General features: G+C 35.0%; 1 protein-coding gene across 1 annotated transcript in view; it reads left to right on the top strand.

The window, feature by feature from the left end:
• ADGRV1 (adhesion G protein-coupled receptor V1) overlaps positions 1 to 20,471 on the top strand; it is a 282,378-nt gene that overhangs the window by 33,053 nt on the left and 228,854 nt on the right. The window contains exons 16-26 of the mRNA XM_041463583.1: positions 1,268 to 1,444; positions 2,421 to 2,644; positions 11,113 to 11,239; positions 11,328 to 11,513; positions 12,198 to 12,378; positions 12,919 to 13,082; positions 13,728 to 13,851; positions 14,205 to 14,471; positions 15,875 to 16,001; positions 18,133 to 18,350; positions 19,445 to 20,182. Coding sequence (XP_041319517.1) covers positions 1,268 to 1,444; positions 2,421 to 2,644; positions 11,113 to 11,239; positions 11,328 to 11,513; positions 12,198 to 12,378; positions 12,919 to 13,082; positions 13,728 to 13,851; positions 14,205 to 14,471; positions 15,875 to 16,001; positions 18,133 to 18,350; positions 19,445 to 20,182 — 2,533 coding nt within the window. The remainder of the gene's footprint in view (positions 1 to 1,267; positions 1,445 to 2,420; positions 2,645 to 11,112; positions 11,240 to 11,327; positions 11,514 to 12,197; positions 12,379 to 12,918; positions 13,083 to 13,727; positions 13,852 to 14,204; positions 14,472 to 15,874; positions 16,002 to 18,132; positions 18,351 to 19,444; positions 20,183 to 20,471) is intronic.

Raw genomic sequence — 20,471 nt, 5'->3', positions numbered from 1 at the left:
AAAAAAAAAAACAAAAAAACACCAACCCAATATTTCATTAATTATTACTTTAATCTCAAATTTACTATCCAGATAGTAACAAAGGGAATTCTTTCTGCTCTGTAGTATTTCAGAAGTTCTACTGAGATAACAACCACAACAGTGGTCCACCTGCATAGTGTTAATGGGAGAATTACTCACCTGCTCTAAATCTTAGAAAACAAAGAAACAAGTAGAACCACTCTCTGTTCCTAAGAATCCCAAGAAGTAGCTTGTATGGTTGAGAATCAATTTCTAATTACAGTATTAATAAAACAAATCCCATCTATCATCAAATGAAATGTGCATGAATATTTTTGAGTGTTACTTGAGTAACAGCAGAAAATATGATGCAGTCCAAGTATTTTATATAAATAAGTTTTAAGAAGCAAAGGGATTTAAAGCTCATCAGTTGAGAGGATGATTCATAATAATTGTATAGATATAAATAATGTCATTTTGTCCTTCTCCATATCCTAATGGGAGTTAAAAGGTGGTTCTCATTGGTGGTTCATGCACGAGTTTACAGAAGTATGTATAAATCATAGAAATATCTGTTATTATGATCCATGTAGACAGAATCTGATACTGTTATATTTGAAAATAATATTAAAACAAGTAAAACAAGGAAAGTCATGTCAGTGGTTCAGATGTGCTAAGTGAATGGTATTTTCCATTCAATGATAAACATTTTTCTATCTCTTCTTAGTATAAATAAACCATCAAAAATGTGGTAATATAAGTACAGTTTTGAAATCTTGTACTGATTTTCAATTCTGAATGTAATTCTAACATATTAGTTATTGTAAATAGAGAAGTCTTTACATTTTTTTGAGAAAGGAAAGAAGAATGAATCACTCCTTGGCTTCATGAGAGTGTCTAAATTATTATGTTTCCAGTGACATCAACAGATTTTTATCAATGCATGGCAAAAAACCTAACGTTTGATTCATAGGTCAATTCATAGATCTAGTAAGGAATTGCTCAATTTAGAAACTCTACGTACATTTAGTTGTGTACATGATTTGTCTGAGAGGTATACCATTCTGCTGTAGACGATCAATACCATTAATTTAATTTCTTACACAGCTACTTACACATTATTTAGTAGAAATGTTGCTGGTAGGAGAAATTTATCCTGGAGGTGTTTTGCTCCTTGCATATGACACTTATTCCAAGATGTCAGAATAGTTTTTGCTTGGTACTCAGGCTTCTTATTTTTCAAGTTTTTTCTTACTTTTTCTCACAGCTGGAAAAAGTTGAGCTGCTGAATAGAATTCCTCTTGTCCCACCCGTGAGTCCTAGATTAGGTGAGATTCGAAATATTTCTTTGAGGATTACTCCAGATATTGCAAATGGAGAAATAGGCTTTACTAGCAATCTTCCAATTATTCTTTCTGAACCAGAAGAATTGCCTGCTACAGTGGTAAGTAAACATTTTTATATTGTCCCTTAGTATGGAAAACTTATTTGGAGAAAACAAGTTTGCTATATCCACTATAACATTTGAAAATTAACATGAGAAAAATCCGTCCTCCAAGTTTGATCTTATCTCAAATATTGTCCTGCTTTAAAAAAACAAAACGGCAAAAAATTGCTAGCAAGATTAATGTGTTTGTCATCTGAAGAGTGTGGTGAACCTTGCTTTCTCTGTAAGAATCTAGAATTGGTTAGGTCTTCATGCTCACCTGGAGCAAAAGATGCTGCAGACAGTTTAATTTCTTTCACCACTGCAAAGACACTCTGTAGAGTAGGACTGATTTTGCTTCCAAATTTTGTGAAAGTGTGTGTGTTTTTTATAGGTGACTTACATGTGAATATGTAGCTTGGCTTGCTGGGTCTGTTTTCTAATAAATATGCTTTTTTGTATTTCTCAGTACCAAAGCATTTTCAAAAGCATCATCATCCATCTGAATGCTGTAACCCCAGCTGAAGAAACCCTCTATAAAATATTTTTCTTACATTTTCCCTTTTTTCCCCCTAGTTGTTTTAACTGAGATTTTCCTTCAAATCCTGAATCAGAGAACTGTTTTTCATCCTCAGAATAAAACTGCTGATTTAAAACATAGGTTGTCTTTATGAGGTCAGCATTAGTAAAATCAATCATAGAAGGGTTTTTGTGTTTATGATTGCTAAGTGATTTGTCATGTTAATCTTCTGCCACCTCCACTAAGTATATATAAACATATATGCCAAGTATGTAAGGGATAGATGATCAAAAATGTAAGATTCAATATATATCTTCATAGATATACCATCTTTGATTTCAGATCTTACACATAGGTATAAGTAAAAAGCCCAAGGTGAATATTTTCAGGCTCATATTCAAACGGTCATTTGCAAAGGGTTAACTATTTTTGCATCTAGTTTTACAAGTCACAGCAGACTCATGTGCTTTACAGGTTTCCATTGCATTGCATCGAGATGGGACTGATGGTCAAGCAACTGTGTTTTGGAGTTTGAGGCCCTCTGGTCCTAATCACAAGGCAGTAACACAGGATGATATAAGTCCTTTTAATGGCTCTGTTGTTTTCTTATCTGGACAAAGTGATACTGCAATTAACATTACCATTAAAGCTGATGATATACCTGAAATGAATGAAACTGTGTTACTAACTTTGGACAGGTATTGTACCCTAATCTTTATTCATATATACCACTTGCCTTACTCAATCTATATAAAAAAAAATTGGCACAGTATTAATTATGAGTTGTTGCCTCCATTGTCTTGGTAATGCCTGGAGGAATACTGGGCCCTTGATTTAGACTGTGTGTGAAATCTTCTTTGACTTGTGATCAATGTAAGAAACCATATTATGCTTCTTATCTAATGATTTAGTTTTGTTTGTATTTTGATTAAAAATAACGTATGCTACTTAAAAAGTTGATTTAGCTTTGATCTTTAGTTGTAGCTCTTGATTATAACACTTTCAGAAAAATAATGTTTAGTGAGATAATGGGGAAAGCTGTAATGAATAATAACAAAAAGCAGTAAGTGTGTTTTTCTCAGAAGAGGTTTATAGTCAGGATGTTGTTGCAGAATTAGATACTTCCGTCACAACTGCTGGCTTCCATAATAGGCCAGTGTGACTACTACCACATGCCTCAGTTACAAAGGGAGCAGTGGTGTTGCTGAAGCACAGTGTTGTAGTGTCCCTTCTGTGTTGCAGAAGGGTTGCAGGATACTTAAGGCTGTTAAAGGCCTCAGAAGATATTATCTGCATGTGAACACTACTCGCTATAGCTGAATTATTTCATATCCAGGAGCCTTTTTTTTTTTTATTAGCAGGAGAAGCTTGGCTGTTTCTTCAGTCCTGCCTCCAAAAATTCAGATGTATGTAGAGTTTAGAAACACTATCACTTCTGCTAATACCTCCTAATAATCTAAGGTATATTTTTACCATTTATTTTTCTGGAAACATGCTAAGAGAGGTCTGTCTGCTGCAATGTCTGCATTGAACATCTGCTATGTATACAGTCCTTACCTTATGCAGAAGTATCCTCATTGTACATAGGAAGGGTAGACTAGCTCATAGGAACTTTTAACACCGTATTTTCACGTAGATTACATACTAGCAAACCAGAAAGCAACTCCTTAAGTTGCTGCTGATCCTGTTTTTTTAAGCATTGTTCTATCACACAGGAAAGATACTTTTTCAGTGCAGGGTTGTCTGCTTCTGTAGAAGCTGGCTGGTGGATGCATCTAGTGCACAGTTAATTATTTCATTCTAATCTTGGATACTCACTGTGTTGAAAAGATGGTCATGTTGAAGACAAAAACAAATGGAGACTATTGCAATCAGTTCTCTGTTTTTCTTCCTGTGGATGAAACTGGTTTGCCTGAAAGTTCATTAGAGTCTGTGGCTCAAACAAAGAAACTAAGATTAGAAATAATGATTGAAGTTGTGAAGAAGTTGCGTAAAGTGGCAAAAATGCTGAAGTGGAAGGATAGGAGACAAATAAGTACATAGAGGAAGTGGGCAGCATAAAAGATTAACTTTTTAGTATTGGACAGCTCTGCAGTATGTGTAACTCCAGCTTTTTGCCACTTACTCTGACTAGTAATCCCATGCCTTGAAAATTATGTCTAAAAGGGGGTTGAGTTGGCAGTTGAACAAACACAACCACTGTTCTGCTTTTGCTGTGTGTGGTGGGAGTAGCAAGTTCTATTGATCGTGAAGTGGCTGGTAAAAATTACGCCAGCAGTAAGCAGCTTTCCCACACTTTGCAAGGTCAGAGAGTGAAGTATGGAATAGGTAGTCTGGCCAGGAAAAAGTAAATAAGTAGCAGAAAAATTCTGAACTTTTCTCTACACTACTTGACAGTGTCCCTCCAGGCTACAAGTGAAATTTGGCAACTTTTAACTTGAGTAGAAGCCAAGAATGCAATATCTGCAAAGATCATCCTTTCAATACTGGAGATGACTCTTCAAACCAGGGGTGAATGATACTGGCAGGATGATGCGTGTAAGCTTTTGGTGTTGCGTCCTACATAGTTTGTGTTATCTAGATTAACAGAAGATTTCAGTTTCCAAGACTGGCAGCTAGCACCTCACAGCAGTAGTGAATTACCATGAAAACAAAGATGGCACTCTGCTGTCGATGTGCTTGCACTGCTTGATAAACTGTAGCATAAGTCAGTAGAAAAATAGAGTATGTGTGGAATTTAATGAAACTATAGATGTCGAAATACGTTCATAAGCATTCTATTTATTGCAATTAGTAATAGCATGGGCAAAATAATATGATAATTAGTTCTAACAAGGATGTATTATTTACAACTCAGTGATGTTGTTAAGGCAATTTATGTTTTAAATGAGCTTTGATTGTACCTGTAATAACAAAAGAAACCTTCCAAGCCATTTAAAAAAGTATTTTCCTTCTTTGCCCCGTGGCCACTATCTGTAGGCCCTGGATATTAAAAATAATTATGAATTCTGTCCACAAAGTGGAGGCCAATGTATATCATGAAGAATATGCTTACCCAGAAGACGAGCTGTAAAGAAGCAAGATAATCCTATGCCTGCTGAAGCTTCTTCATATTTTCTTTCTTTAGGACCAGCTTCAGTTCAGATGCCGGCCCATATATTAATAGGGCTGAATTGAAACTAAACATAAATAAAGCCAGAGGTCTGCATCACTACAAACCTAAATCTGATCATTTTTTTTTAACTTTTGCACAAGAAATTTGGCTATTGGCTGTTGTCATGCCCTCAGTGCAGATACACAGCTATAAATTTGGCAATTGGTACAGCTGAAGGGCCAGGACCCTCATGGTACATGGACTGTGTTTGTTCTCTTAAATGAGTGGAGCTGAGAGTGAAAACCTCTGAACTTTAGATCCTGGGAAAAACAATACACAAATTAATTTCTTTTTATTTTGGGAAAATTAAAATCCAGGAATAGCTGAGTTGTTTACATAGTTTATGCTCAGAATCTTTTGGTCATGACTCCCATAAATTAAGATACCAGAAAAGATCCATGTACGTGTATGTATGTATCTAATGTGACATATGTTCAATGAAGCAAAACTGATGTAATGTGGAAAATTTTATAGTTCTAGTGATTTCTGTGATGTGATACAGGCTGAAGTACTTAACACCTTCTTTGCCTCAGTCTTCAGCCTCAGAAAGACCAATTATTCTCAGGGCAACTGGTCCCCTGAGCTGGTAGAAAAGATCGAAGAGCAGAACAGATCTCCTGAAATCTAGAAGGAATTTGTGATTAGCAGAGCTATTTAGGTGATCAGAAGTCTATGGGACTGGATAGGATCCATCCTAGGATAATGAGGGAGCTATTGTAAGAGTGTCTAAGCTGCTCTCTTATAATTTATCATCAGTCATGGCTAACTGAGGAGGTCACAGACAATTGGAGGTTGGTGATGCTTGTTCACAAAGAGGGCTGGAAGGATGGTCTGGGGAACTACAGGCCAGTCAGCTTGACCTTGATGCCTGGCAAAGTTATGGAACTGATCATCTTGAGTGGGGTCATATGACATCTACAGGATAGCTGGGGCAACAGACCCAGCCAGCATGGGCTTAGGAGGGGCAGGTCCTGCCTGATCAATCTGCTCTCCTTTTATGATCAGCTGACATGCCTGAGGGATTGGGGCAAGGTTGTGGGTGTTGTCTATCTGGACTTCAACAAAGTTGCTGTGTCCCACAGCATTTGCCTTGAAGAGCTGGCAGCCCATGGCTAGGACAGGTGCACTCTTTGCTGGGTTCAGAACTGGCTGGACGGCTGGGTCCAGAGAGTGGTGGTGGAGGGTGCTGCATCCAGTTGGCAGCCAGACACTGGTGGAGTCCCCCAGGGATCAGTGTTAGGCCCAGAACTGCTTAATATCTTTATTGATGATTTGGATGAGGGGATTTACCCTTAGTAAATTTGTGAATGACACCAAGTTATGTGGGATTGTTGATCTGCTGGAAGGTAGGAGGGCTCTGCGGAGGGACCTGGACAGGCTGGGTTGATTGCCCAACACCAATGGCTTCAGATTCAACAAGATCAAGTCTCAGAGTCTCCACATGGATCTCAACAACCTCATGCAGAGCTACTGGCTGTGGAAGAGTGGCTGAAAAGTAGCCCAGTGGAAGAGGACACTTTTTGAGATACTGGATAGAAGAGAAAGTTTTGTAGACAAGTATGTTTTTAAGACTAACAATAATACAAACTCATGGTTGCCAAATTGCAGGGCCCAAAACTGAACCCAGCACTTGAGTCAAACCTATGTTTTGCATTTACACTTTTAAAAAAATTATTTTCCAAATTTAATCAAGGATTTTTTGTTTGAGAGGCTACTTAATGATAAAAAAGTTTGCAAATCATGGAAGGCCCATTTAAATCACTGCATACTGTCTATATGCCTTAATTCAGGGCATAAAAAAAGTTGTTTAATAGTGTTTGCAGTATTTTTCTAACTTGGGGATTTCCTGTGCTTAGTGCTTATTTCAATACTATATTTATCTTTCTTAAGTAAATTTTCCATAAAGAAATATATGTGATGCTATAAGAATTAAGTATTTAATTGTAAAATGTTGGCTTTTACTTCAAGGTTTTGGCCAGATCTTGTTTTGATAGGGAAAAAAATATTTGAAACTGGTTGTGTGAGTTACTGGACACCTACTGCTAGCTTTCATTACTTTTCAAAGTAGTAACACCATATATCTTCTGCTATGAATAAAAAATGTTAAAATGGCCTCCAAAATAAAATAAATTGTGCATTAAACCTGGAGAGAAGGTGTTCTCTCTGGTAAGAAACACTGTGGAATTTATAATGTGACCAATCCTCCTTGGATACTATTCTTTAAAGCTAGGTTGCTAATTAAGTCAGTAGATAATTCTGAAAAAAAAAAAAAAGTAGCGAACACAAATAGAGGATGCAAATTGAGTAGCATTCCACAGGCAGTTTGAATGCACCTTTTCTGAGATACCTGAAAGAACAGAAAGATTTTAGAGAAGTGTGACTTTCGGAGTAACACTAATACAAATTCACAGTTGCAATTCTGTTTCTCATGGGCTTTTCAAAACATTCACTTTCTTCAGAATTATAGTTCTTGGTTCAAAGTTACCAAATTAAAACCCATCTCTTAATTATTATTTTATTTTCAGTAATATTTATTTAATAATTTTCTTGTTATTTTAAATTCAGTCAAAAATCTTCTTTCTGTTATTTTATAGTACTATGCATTTTAAAACAGTGAGATAACATTTTGAAGCTTCTCTAAGTTGTCCTAATTTATCTGTAGTTCTTGCTAAGTAATAATGAATGTATTTTTAAAGAAAGAACTTCGGTGATGACCAGCCTTTTGAGATGAGATTTATAGGAAGTGGGGACAGCCTTCAATACAGGGCATAAGGAAAGGCCATGGTGGTAGGGCAGGTTAAATCAGGGACAAATGTCAAGTTTGGATGATGGTCACCGGCATCAGGCACAGCTCAGTGATTGCCAGGCAGTTCCACAGCAAGAAGAAAAATCCAAGGCTGAGCCAGGAAGTCACTTGATGGATCCTGGTCCAGGATTGGTATGAAAATTTGTATATGAGTACCCCAGAATGTAGGCACGAGGGATCCTGTTGTGTTCATTGCTCATGTAATGGCAGATCTGAGTTGGAAACCTGTGCCTCGTGGTTTCTGTTCTGTTTTGCGTAGGCTGTTTTATCATAGAATCACAGAATAAGGAAAATTGGAAGGAACCCATCAGGATCATCAAATCCAACTCCTGGGCCTGCATAGGATGTTCCAAGAATCACGCAGTGGGCCTGAGGGCATTGTCCAAAAATTTCTTGAACTCTGTCAGGCTTGGGGTTGTGACTCCTACTTTGGGGAGCGGTGCCAGTGCCCAACCACTGTCTGCTGGTTTTGAATATTAACCAGAATTTAATATATTAGAGCACTGGTAGCAATCTGGCCAGTCATGCAGGGAAACATGGTCAGATCCATCAGTCAGCCAGCCAGTCAAGTGACCATAGTTTTGAAAACTTGGCTGGAGAAAAATCCAAGATAATGGTGTTTTTAGCAGTGGATGGGCTGAATCTGATTAGTCACTTTCTAACTTCCAAGTTCTTGAGATTCTGTTCCGATTTACACTGTGACTGTTAAAAGGTAGTAAATATTGCCAGTCTTCTAAATATTTTCAAAGTATACCTGGAGATACGCAAAGTACCTCCACATGGTACCTTGGGGCTGTTTAATTTCAGCTACCCCTTGGATTTTGTTAGAGCTGCCATTGTGCATTACAACATGATACTAGATTCTAGCGCTAGTGCTCAGTTAACAGGCTTTTTTTCATCTGAGCTGTGTTTGGATTCACGCAGTCTGACTTCATGAAGATGAAAGAGATGCTGTATCTGGCATGCCCTTTCACTTTTTGATGATTGTGTCTTAACCACTTAAGCTTGTACTTAATGTACCAAAAACCCACTTGATGTAATGGTTCATTTGTATTCTCTGCTGTGAAATATATCACCAACAGCTTAGTGATATAAAGAAATTGTAGCATTAAGAACAATATAATGAAAATTCAGCATAAATTTTAGCTCTGGAGTATTCACATTGACTTTTTAAATGGTATAAATGCTTGATGATTTTAGAAAACTTGCATACATTTCTGGAAGAAAGGAGAATGTCTTCATATATACTATATAAAATTTAGCCTCATTTGAAATAACTAAGAAATTTCTATTAAATCAGACCTCCTATTTGAAAGATTAGAGCTGCAAATGTATTTGCTTTATTGCTTCAAACTTTTGAGTGAACTCTTATGTCTACTGAATTCTGAAGCTGAATTATTTTTTAATTCAAAAATTCACTTTATAAATGCTTTGTATATCTGTTTATACAATTTTAATGGTAGATCCAGGTTTAATATTAACTATATATTTATTTTAGGTTAAGAAAATAATCTATACATACTTCCATGAAATGACATATTTGTTATTCCTTTCATCTGAATTGATGTGATAGTTTTGTCATATGTGCTTATTTTTCTATTTATATTTTTTCCTTGGTTTATATGGGAGGGTTGATGGTTTTCTTGTTTTCTTTTTTGTTGGTATTTTACTCTGATAATCTGATTAATCTAAAAAATTACCAAAAATAAAATTTGATGTGATTTTTTGCTAGAATAGTCTTTGATATGTATGTGTTGTAATTAACTCCCAATGTACTTATCTGTTTATATCATTATTATGTCAGACTGATGGAATAACACATAATGGAGGCATGGTGAATGTATTTTTTTTTTTGTTGTGTGAAGTTATAAATGTGGGCTGCTGGTGCAGTTGTGAGCGGACACAGAGGTTGGCAGTGAAATGACTCCTGAAGGAGGGCTGGGTAGGGCATACAATGAATGGGCCTTGACATTGATTGGCCCTGAATTGGTCATGCGGTCAGTTCTCACCTGTGAGGATTGCCCACTTGCTAGCATTTGTCAACAGGAAAATGCTAAGGAAGGAGGTTCCCATAAAAGGAACATGATGTGTTTGGAAAGGGAAAAGAAAACTTTGTGATGTTCTTGTTTTTATTATTGTCTAAGATTGATACTTGAAATTCCAGGAACTAGCACTTTCATTTATTCCCCCACCCCTTTTCTTTCCCTCTATTCTTCTTTCCTTCTTTCTTTCTCTGTTAACAGGGTAGAGACAGAAAGGTTTGTCGTGTACTTTGGGTAAGTGCAGTGAACTGTGGTTTGTCCTCAGTGAATCAATGCCTTTTTTTACGAGTGATTATTTTGAACAGAATCTGTCAATAACTTCTTTTCCTCTCAGGAGTCATGTCTTCTGCATCTCTTCAGACAATGCTTGGTTGCCCTTTAGTTTTTAGTTTGATGGCATGGGTTTCTGGCATGAAGCTTTATTTAGAATTTGTGAATGATGAAAGTTACTGATGCATGACTCAGTGATACCTGCGCTTGATTGCAATATGGATCCGTTGTTTTAAACTGCCAGAAATACAATTTGTCCCAAGTAAATGCCTGAGTGGACTAGAACTGTAAAGAAGTTTTCTGTTGAGCAGTTATCTTTTTTCTGAATGACATAGGTTTAGTTTATGTTAACACAAGTTTTTCTGTCTGCTGGCATATTTTTTTTAATATGCAATAAACATGACATATTACCATCTAAAATTAATATTTTCTGATTGTTCATTGAAATTTTCTTCCAGAAAACATGGAAGATGAATCTGAATTCATAAACCAACATTTAATAAGCTATATCAAAATCATCAGTCTGAAGGTGCATTCTTTATGCATCTTTCAGCAGTAGTTTTTCTTGCATTTCTAATTGAATGTACTTAAAACAATGTAATTGAAAAATTACAAATGACAAAATGAAAGCAAGAAATACAGGTTCTCTTTGTTTAAGTGATTTTGGATCACTCCTTATGTTTTGATCCAAATAAAAAGTAATACTAAATGTGATTTAAAATACATATTTAAAATAAATATGTGTATTTCCTAATTTATTATGTTCTTTTTAGGTAATTGTTTTTGTCATTTATTCATAAAATGAATCAGGATTCTGATGTCCTTCACATAGATATGTATTTACTTACTGACTGAACTGTCACTCAAAAAAACATGACTTGTTTCGTTTCCCAGGGTCAGTGTGGAAAATCAAATACTGAAATATGGGTTTACTACTTGTGAGATCACTATTTTGGAAAATGATGATCCTGGAGGAGTGTTTGAATTTTCTCCCTCTTCCAGAGGTCCCTACAGTATCAAGGTAGCTATCTGAATAACTTTTCTTAATCGTTATGGAAAAGTAAATCTTAGCAGAATACAAGTAAAATGCTGGATTTTCTTTTTCATAGGAGGGGGATTCTGTCGAACTGCAGATTGTCCGCAGCAGAGGGAGCCTTGTCAGGCAGTTTCTGCGATATACTGTAGAGCCAAGGGAAAATAATGAGTTTTATGGAAGCACAGGAATTTTGGAATTTAAGCCTGGCGAAAGAGAGATCATAATTACCCTTTTGGCAAGGATGGATGGGATTCCAGAGGTAGAAATGAAAATTTTCCTATCTCCAAATTGTGTTCACAGCATAACAGTTTGTCACTTATTAAAATATAAGAAAATATATGGTAGCAGAATGAGTATGCAATGCTTTTCTATGGAATGTATTCCCAGTCTCCAAACCAGAGATGCCTGGATTACTGGAAGGTATCTTTGGCTTTAATAGGCCTCATTGGATTTTTTTTTTTTTTTTTTGGTAAATTGAAATTTAATTTCTCATCCACCTGAGCTTTTGGCGTCTGTGGCATTCTGTAGTAGAGAGCACCAGTGTTTAATTGAGGACTGTACAATTAGTTGCTTTCTTTTTGTTCCTCTTTTGGTAAATACCTGCTAACTGAACTCAGTGCTCCCCAGTCTACACTAATATTTGCTGCATAGATGGAAAGATGCAATGCTTGTTTTAGTGTTCCATGGTACATCTCTTCTGAGTGTTTTTGCAAGAAATATTTGAAGTACAAAGTCACATTATCTTAATAATGCAAGCTGACAAATTCTTTTTAAATTAGCTTAATGTCAATGGTTTTAAAATCTTTACTTCCATTGTTACAGATGACAAAGACATACAAAACCATTGTGCATGTAGAAAATGTGTGTAATTTTCTTTTGTTGAACTTGTCCTCTCTTTCTGCTGAGTAAATATTTTTATTCTGACTGAGTATCCCTCTTCCAGCTGGATGAGGCATATGCTGTTGTGCTCAGTGGCTACAGTGAAATGTCAGGCAAGCTGGGGAATGCCTCAAGGGTAAATATAACCATTTTGAAGAATGATGATCCACATGGTGTCATTCAGTTTCTACCTGATGAACTATCAGTAACAATAAAGGAAAGTAAAGGAGAAATCATCTATGCTGGTAATTCTTTTTATTAGAGTAACTGCTTTCTCTGCTGTCTGCTCCTGCAAGGCTACTTTTCCCTACTTCAACTTTGAAGGACAATGCCTGACTCAGGAGTTTCCAGGGGAGTACAGTATAATGAGCAGTGGAGATTAGTGCAGAGGAGGATGGGGCTTGAAAGACATTAGGGATCAATCCAGTTAATATGTAGGTCGAGAGTATACCAGACAGAGAGTTTATTTACTTGCAAGGTACAGCCTGATAGTAGTAGTTCTGCTGGGCGAGCATGAGGTGCTATGTGAGAGAAGAACGAGCTAAATTTTCATACGTGTGACTTCAATTTATCAATCTCTATTGTATCAATAGAGTTGATACAAGTCTTAACTGCTGTAATGATCTATTATGTGGCTTTTTGTGTAAGTCACTCGCATATTAGTTTTGCAAGAAGTGATTTACTTACTGTTTCCTTTTTCTTTGTTTCAGCTTTGATGACCTTTTTAATTTTGAGTTGTGTTTTTCTGGAGATGCACACTGACTTTACATGTTTACATTTTGTAGCCTCTTACAGACTTGTAAGAAACCAAGGAAACTATGGCAGTGTTAGTGTGTCCTGGATTGTTGACCCAGTGTGTACCAATGACGTTTATCCAGAACAAGGGACTATACGCTTTGATAATCTGGAGTTTTCAAAAAATATCACAATTTACTCTCTACCAGATGAGGTAATAATATTTACAGTTTTTTTGTGTAAATATGTGAAGCAAAGAGGAAGTGCTGAAACACTGAAATTTAAGAAGCAGCTCTGTTTTTTAAGAAACTATTAATTTTTTTGAGAAAAATCAAAATACTTGGATGAAAGGGAGTTTACTTAAGCAAATCATAAAGAATTTGAGACATTGTGCATATCTGGAAACAAAAAAGTTAGAATCCATCAGTAGTCATGTGGTTAAGTTATAATAATAAGTAAACCACTTGTTTTGCTAGCAAGAATCCTGATCTTATATTTTTAATGCTGATATATTTGAAGTAAGATAGGAAAGAATGAGAATAATTAGTAATAAATGAATAAATAAATAAATATAGCTGTAAAAATAAGTTACATCAGCATCAGGAAACTGCAGGATAAGTTTTGGATCACCTGTATAATAGTAAAGATGAGGGGATTTATTTACAAAGATTTTTGACTGATGATTATTTTTGTGTGAATGTATGAACTGTCATTTTTCTTCCCTCTTAACACACTTAGAAATCAAGAAATAAATGACAACATGCAGGAATGCTGTTTTGTTAATCTCTTCAGCGGTTTATTTTAATTTCTTCATTGTTTCATATGCAACAAATTAATTTCTTAATACTTTGTCATTCAGGTGCCTGAAGAGATGGAGGTGTTCATTATCAGATTATTCAATGCCACTGGTGGAGCAAGACTGGGCAATATAACCAGTGCATTTTTACAAATTACAAGGAATGATGATCCCATTTATTTTGCAGGTTAGATATTACTGGTTTTAAATTTTGATTTAATATTCCATCCTATACAGATTTTATTGAAAGAGCAGGTTATTGAAAAATCTTAATCCTAATGGAGCTAGTGTTATAAAACACACTTTTTTGGTTTTGTTGTATTTCTTTTTTTTTACTTAAGAATTTTTTCTGATTTTATGTCATTATTCTTGTTGATGGCTCTTGAATTGGTTAGGTGGCTAAGGATGACAATATTCTCTTCTGTGTTTCCCTTCCTTAACTACATGTTCCTTCTCTTTTCTCTTATGGGGGATTAGGTGAATAAGCCACATGCAAGAAGCTCAGGCTTGAACTTGAATTTGTTGTTTGTGTGTTTTCAGAACCTCTGACAGTGAGGATTACAGAAGGGAGTGTTGCAAACTTTACAGTCCTGAGGAATGGATCTGCTGATACTGTTGTTGCTGTTCAGTATATTACTGTTAATGGAGATGCAACAGCTGAAGAGGGAGACTTTGTTCCCAGTGAAAAGGAGAGTTTAATTCTGTTCGATGTTGGAGAAAGAGAGCAGACCTTATCTGTGTATATTAATGATGATGATACCCCTGAAACTGATGAAGTATTTTATATCTTCCTTTTGAATTCAACAGGTAAAAGCAATGACTTTATGTATATTTAGTAACTCTCAATTTTCCTCTATTTTTTACCAACTAGTTTTTATTGTAAAGCAATGTATAAATGCCAGGCATCATATGAATAAGGTTTGCATCAACATTTTTATAAAATTTCTGTACAGTGGATTTTGATCTTGAATTGTTTAATCAGAAACAAAAATTAAATTATAAAGCTGAAACTGTCCTGCAAAAATAACTTGAGCGGAAATCTCTTTCCAAATGCTCCAAATGCTCCAAATTAGATGGGGCTTTGACTCATCAATAAGAAAATATAAGTTAAATATAGGAAATGGGTAATTTTTCTCAGTTATCTGAGTATAACGTAGTTCACGTGTTTCCCAAGGCCAGCTAGAATTCATTGTAATACCCAGCTCTCTGAGAGAACATCAGCTTTGTGGAAATTATTGGACAGAGCCATATTTCTCCCTTCTTAAATTTTCTCTTCAATGCTCTCATTCTACTTTACTAACTTTGTTCAGGATCTGCTGGTGTCTTCTTTTCCCATTCTATTGAAAACGTGTGATGGCTTTCCTCCTTTGACACATTCCTGCCAGAATGAGCAAAATACATTCTATTTTCATCTATATTTCATCTAGAATATTTCTAGATTAATTCCTGAAAGGGGAAAAAAGAGCAATTATTATTTTTCTTTTTATGATCTGTTGTATATATTGGCCTTGATCGTTACATCCTTTTGAAAATTATGTTGGACTGTTGTACCTCTGAGAAAATAGAAATAGAGGTATATGAAGTTAAAACCATAAACAGGTTGTTCACTTTGGAATAAAAACAAGTCTAGTGCTTTTGAAAAGGGTGAAAACTGGGATGGGAATGGAAACATAATGTACCTTTGTAGACATAAAGAGGGGTTGAATGAAATCCTACTAATTTCCACCTTACTTCACAGTATCTTGTATTTCTTTTCCTTTCAGATAGGCTGTGATATGGGTATGACTAATCTCTTAGAGATTGTTGTTGTGTTGTATTTAGTTAAAGTGCAATATTTCTGCTGTAGGTCTAAAGGAGAGCTGGGATCTCTGAATACATGTCTTTTTTTCTGACTTGACCAATTGATCAAACATGAAGTATTGCCTCTCATACAATCCTTTCTTCTCAGGATTGTATCATCTCTGGTCTTTACACATTTTTTTCTTCAAATCTGCATTCTTGATCCTTGCCGTAGATGCTGTTTACATTTTTTTTTACTCTGATTTGTCTGTTACTGAATATCTCAAATATTAGTTTGCACTGATTGTTTTATCACTGCTTGTTTCTTTCTTTGCATGAAAGCTATTGGTGTGAGAAGAAAATACATTCAATTTTAGAGTTAGCTCTATTTCTGATTCCAGTTTTGATAAAATCAATCACCCTCTTTTTAGGGGATACTGTTATCTTTAATGCTGGAGTGGCTACAGTTATTATCAAAGCAAATGATGATCCTAATGGAATTTTCTCCTTAGAACCTCTAGAGAAGTCAGTGGAAGAAGGAAAAAGTAATTTTTTTTTGTAAGTAACTTTTATATAACATTGTTGCCCATTTTTTGAATACATTTATGTATATTTTGATGTGTGTGTTATTTTATGGATAGTACTTTGATCTAATCCTATTTTTTACATTGCTAAGATTTATTAGAAAAACAGCTCCACCAAATTTTGGATTAAATTATTTGCAAACATATTGAGGATAAACAAAACATCAAACATCAACCAAGTAGACTGTGCATATTAAAATGTGTACAGAATTCCTGTTAAAATATAAACCAGTAAGATTGCAGCATAGGGGTTTTTGTTATATTTTCACGAGAGTGTAGATTCAGAAGGATCAAGATGAATGAGCAGAATATGACCTGGACCAATAGAGAAGTAAATACAAAATACGGCTAAATACAACTATGTGGTTGTTAATTTCTTTTTGCACCCCCCTTTGAAATTTTACTCTGCAAAAAACCTATTTTATTATATTCTTTCTGTTAGTTTGTATTTCTTCTATCTGTAAATTGCAGATAGGAGACATACTCAAAGTCCATATGTGCCTTTCTTCTAGGCTGAATATATTTTTCCCTAGTCTGACCTGTAGCTGCTGGGATGTATTCAGGAAAGGGAAGGGTTAAGAAATTAAGTTTCGTGTCATCTGACCTTTTTATGTTCCTAAAGTCAGAACGTGGTTATAAATTGACAAAAATACTGATTTTCAGTGAGAAAATTTTAGACAGGGTATAAAGAATCACAAGTTCACAATAAATCTGACAATGTGAACAGTTTAAGAGGCTTTTTCACAATTGTTTAATTATCTTTTATATATTATTATTTGGTTTGATTTGATTGTTTGTTTTAAGGCCTTGAAATAGAAGCCTATGACTGTTAGTTAGATCTTTATCCTTGTGTTGCACATCTAAAAATTTAAATCTTTGTTAAAAGAGTATATTAAGTATATATTCTGTGGTTGGTTTTGTTATGCTCCTCTTTAGGGACTTTTTGGTCCTTAATAATTTTGATTTTAAATCAGTGTTGTGAAGAGTAATGATTTGAACTAAACACATTTGTATACAGGTGCTTCATGGAAGCACGTGATTCCAAGGTCACCAAAATCTTACCTTGCTTAGTCCTTATTGATAAAATGTATTTACTAGGAAACTCTCTTCCATACCCCAAAAGGATTTGACTTATTTTTAGTACGTAAGAAAAGGGTCAGACTAGTTTATAATCTAATAAGTGAGAACACCTTTGGCAACTTTTAAGCTTTTAAGAGAGTAACTGGAGTTACTGCAACCCTGCTACACTGCTGGAATAGAATACCCTGCTTAATAACAACAAAAGGAAACCTTTGGAAGCAGTAAAAACATACTGTGTTTCTGTTCCTAGACTACTTTACTGAATTAATTTTTCAGACCTGTACAACAATGCTTTAAACAGATTTTTTTTTTGCTTTTTACCACACAAACAGAAATGCTCTTTTTATATGCAAACATATTTTATTAATAAAGGAACTTCTTTATGTTCAGTTCAGTTCTTCAGTTTTTATTTATAATACCTTTTGGAAATTGGTGAAATTATGTTACCAGATAGCTATGCAAACAAATAAATGCTTTTTTTAATATTTATTCAATTCTTAATATGGAATAATCAGATTTGTGAAGGACCTACTATATAACTGAAATTAAATACCAATACGAAAAAGGTTAAGGCACCTTAATGGTTAAAGGAAAAAAATACTTGTAGTTAAATGCCTTCTCTTTCTCCTCTAAGAGTGGCCAGTTAACACAATTTTTAATGTTAATTTGCTGAATTATACATTCATTTTTATTATTAAAAAATAGAAGTGCAAGACAAACTGATGGTCATCTAAACAGTGCTATTTTGCATGTACCTTCATTGATTACTTTCTTTCTGAGACATCTCTGGTATACCTCGATGAAGAGATACATTGTGAAATTGCAGGCTCTATAAGAGGATTTTTTTGTTGTCCATGGTTCTGTTTGTTATTTGTGGTTATTTAGAACAATGCATATTATATTCCACAGTAAGGATGATTAGTCCATGTTTTCCATTGTTAATGGAGAATGCTGATGTATACCTGCCATGACATCGACTCTGTCAGTGTGTCTCTTTATCTCTGTATCTCTGTGTCTCTGAACAGGATTTTGAGACATAGAGGACACTTTGGGAATGTCTCATTAACCTGGCAGCTGTTTCTTAATGACTCTACACTGAAGCCAGGAGAAGAGTTTTATGAAACATATGGGACTGTGTACTTTATGGATGGTGAAGGATCAAAGCAGATAGTGCTTCATGCTGTTTCAGATAAAATTCCTGAATTCAATGAATTTTACATTTTAAAATTGGTGAACATTTCAGGTACTGTCTTCCATATAACCATTCCCTTCCTGTCTGGTAGAAAATAATTATATTTAATCAATCAAAAAGTAAACAGTCCTGCAAAGAGCTTCGCCTTGATGCCTGTATTATCCTATACTTTTCTGGTGACATTTTAGGTTTTTAATTTTTTCTTTAATTTAGATGTATGAACACAGTTTTGGAATCAGGCCTTTAAAAATTATTCCTTTTAGTGATTTCAGAGATGTAGAGCTTTTTGTAGAGCTGACAAAATGAAGGTATGAAAGGTTATGCATATCTACCATAATGGAGATTGGCTGGTTTGTTTGCTTTTTTCTAGAAATTTCTCTAAAATGCAAATAGTTACCACTTCATATCACTTAAATTACAACTGCTACAGGCCTGCTACTGAGTAGAGTTCCAAATCTGCTGGACTCCTTCCACCTCAGTACTATTTATGGTCTTCTGTGCCGAGATACAACTGAAAATATGTTGACATTTCTGTAAGTGAAATCCATATGCATGTACAGAAGATTTCCTACTTAGTGGTGCATGGAGGCTCTACAGTCATACCATGATCTTCTTACTGTGGAGAAGTAGGTGACTAATGGCAGGACTTAGGAGCTGTTCAGTGTGTGTTAAAACAACTTAGGAGTTGTTTTAACACACATCTAGTTACTGATTTTGCAAGGTAATCTCTTCTTATTTGGAGGCAATGAACCAAATGTTGCCATTTCATATTTGTGTAAATCTTGGAGTATAATGAGAAATTAATTTGACCCCATGTTTTTCAAATGAAATTGAAAGCAAATTACAAAAGCAATTACTATCTCATTACTAATTCAGGAAATCTGAGCTAATATTGTTTTAACTGAAAGATAGTTATATTCTGCAATTGAAAAATAACATGGCTTGTTTTCTATGAAAATGTTCTGTATAGTGTTTTAAAACCAATACAGTTAATTTATGTTAATCTTAAATTTGGAGAAATTTTTTAAGAGTGCAGAGACACTTTAAAGAAGATTTAGGCCTATTTAAAAAGGCAGTTTGTTTAAACATTTAAAATTACTTAGTAACTTTTTTCAGACCAGTAACTCTTAACTTCCATGATATAGGTGGATCTGCTGGTGGGCAGTTGTCTGAAACGAGCCTTGCTGTAACTGTGATGATCCCTTTCAATGATGACCCTTTTGGAGTCTTCGTTATGGATCCAGAGAGTCAGGACAGAGAGATAGCAGAAGATGTTCTTTCTGAAGATGATCTTTCCTATATTACAGACTTCACCATCTGGAGACATCAAGGCACTTTTGGTGCTGTCCGTTTAGGTTGGGAAATACTGTCCAGTACGTTTCAAACTGGATTACCATCAATGGTGGACTTCTTGTTGCTGGGATCATTTCCAAGTTCAGTGCAATCTCAGCCACACATGAGACGCCATCACAGTGGAACAGATGCTTTGTATTTCAGTGGAAAAGAGGATGCATTTGGAATTATTCATCTGGAATACCCATACGATGGAAATACTGCAGTAACTAATTTTACATTTTCAGCGTGGTTAATTCCTAATGTCAATACTGATGGTTATATAGTTGAAAAAGATGATGGTAATGGGACCTTATATTATGGTGTGAAAATCGAAACAAATGATTCTCATGTTTCTGTAGTGTTTCATTATACAGCATTAGGATCCTGTATGACATACATAGCCAAAGCAGCAGTCCTTAAATACCTGGATGAAAGTACGTGGGTTCACATTCTGATTACTCTGGATGAAAGTATAATTGAATTTTACATGGATGGAATTCCAGTTCTAGGAGGAATTAAGAGCCTTAAAGGAGAAGCAATTGCTGATGGTGAGCCAATAGATTGTATTGTTTTTCTTCGTGTGTGAAGTTCTGCAAAATAAGGAAGAGTCTAGCTACTTGAAAGATGTATGCAAGATTCTGAAATTATTGTATCTGATTAGTTAGTTAAAAGCAATTAATAGAAAATTCTAGGGATTTTCAAAAACCATATAAATGGAAGTAAGAGCTGGGAAATTTTCTAAAAAGCATCAGAACTGTAAGGGAGCTTGAATTTCAATAATTTTAAAATTAATAATTACATTTCTACATGTATGCTTATAGATATATAACTATACAT

The sequence above is a fragment of the Pyrgilauda ruficollis genome, unplaced genomic scaffold, assembly GCF_017590135.1.
Source record: "Pyrgilauda ruficollis isolate IOZ18807 unplaced genomic scaffold, ASM1759013v1 scaffold167, whole genome shotgun sequence".
NCBI classification, from domain to species: domain Eukaryota; kingdom Metazoa; phylum Chordata; class Aves; order Passeriformes; family Passeridae; genus Pyrgilauda; species Pyrgilauda ruficollis.
Note: the sequence above shows the minus strand (reverse complement) of the source record. Positions and strands in the feature narration are given on the sequence as shown.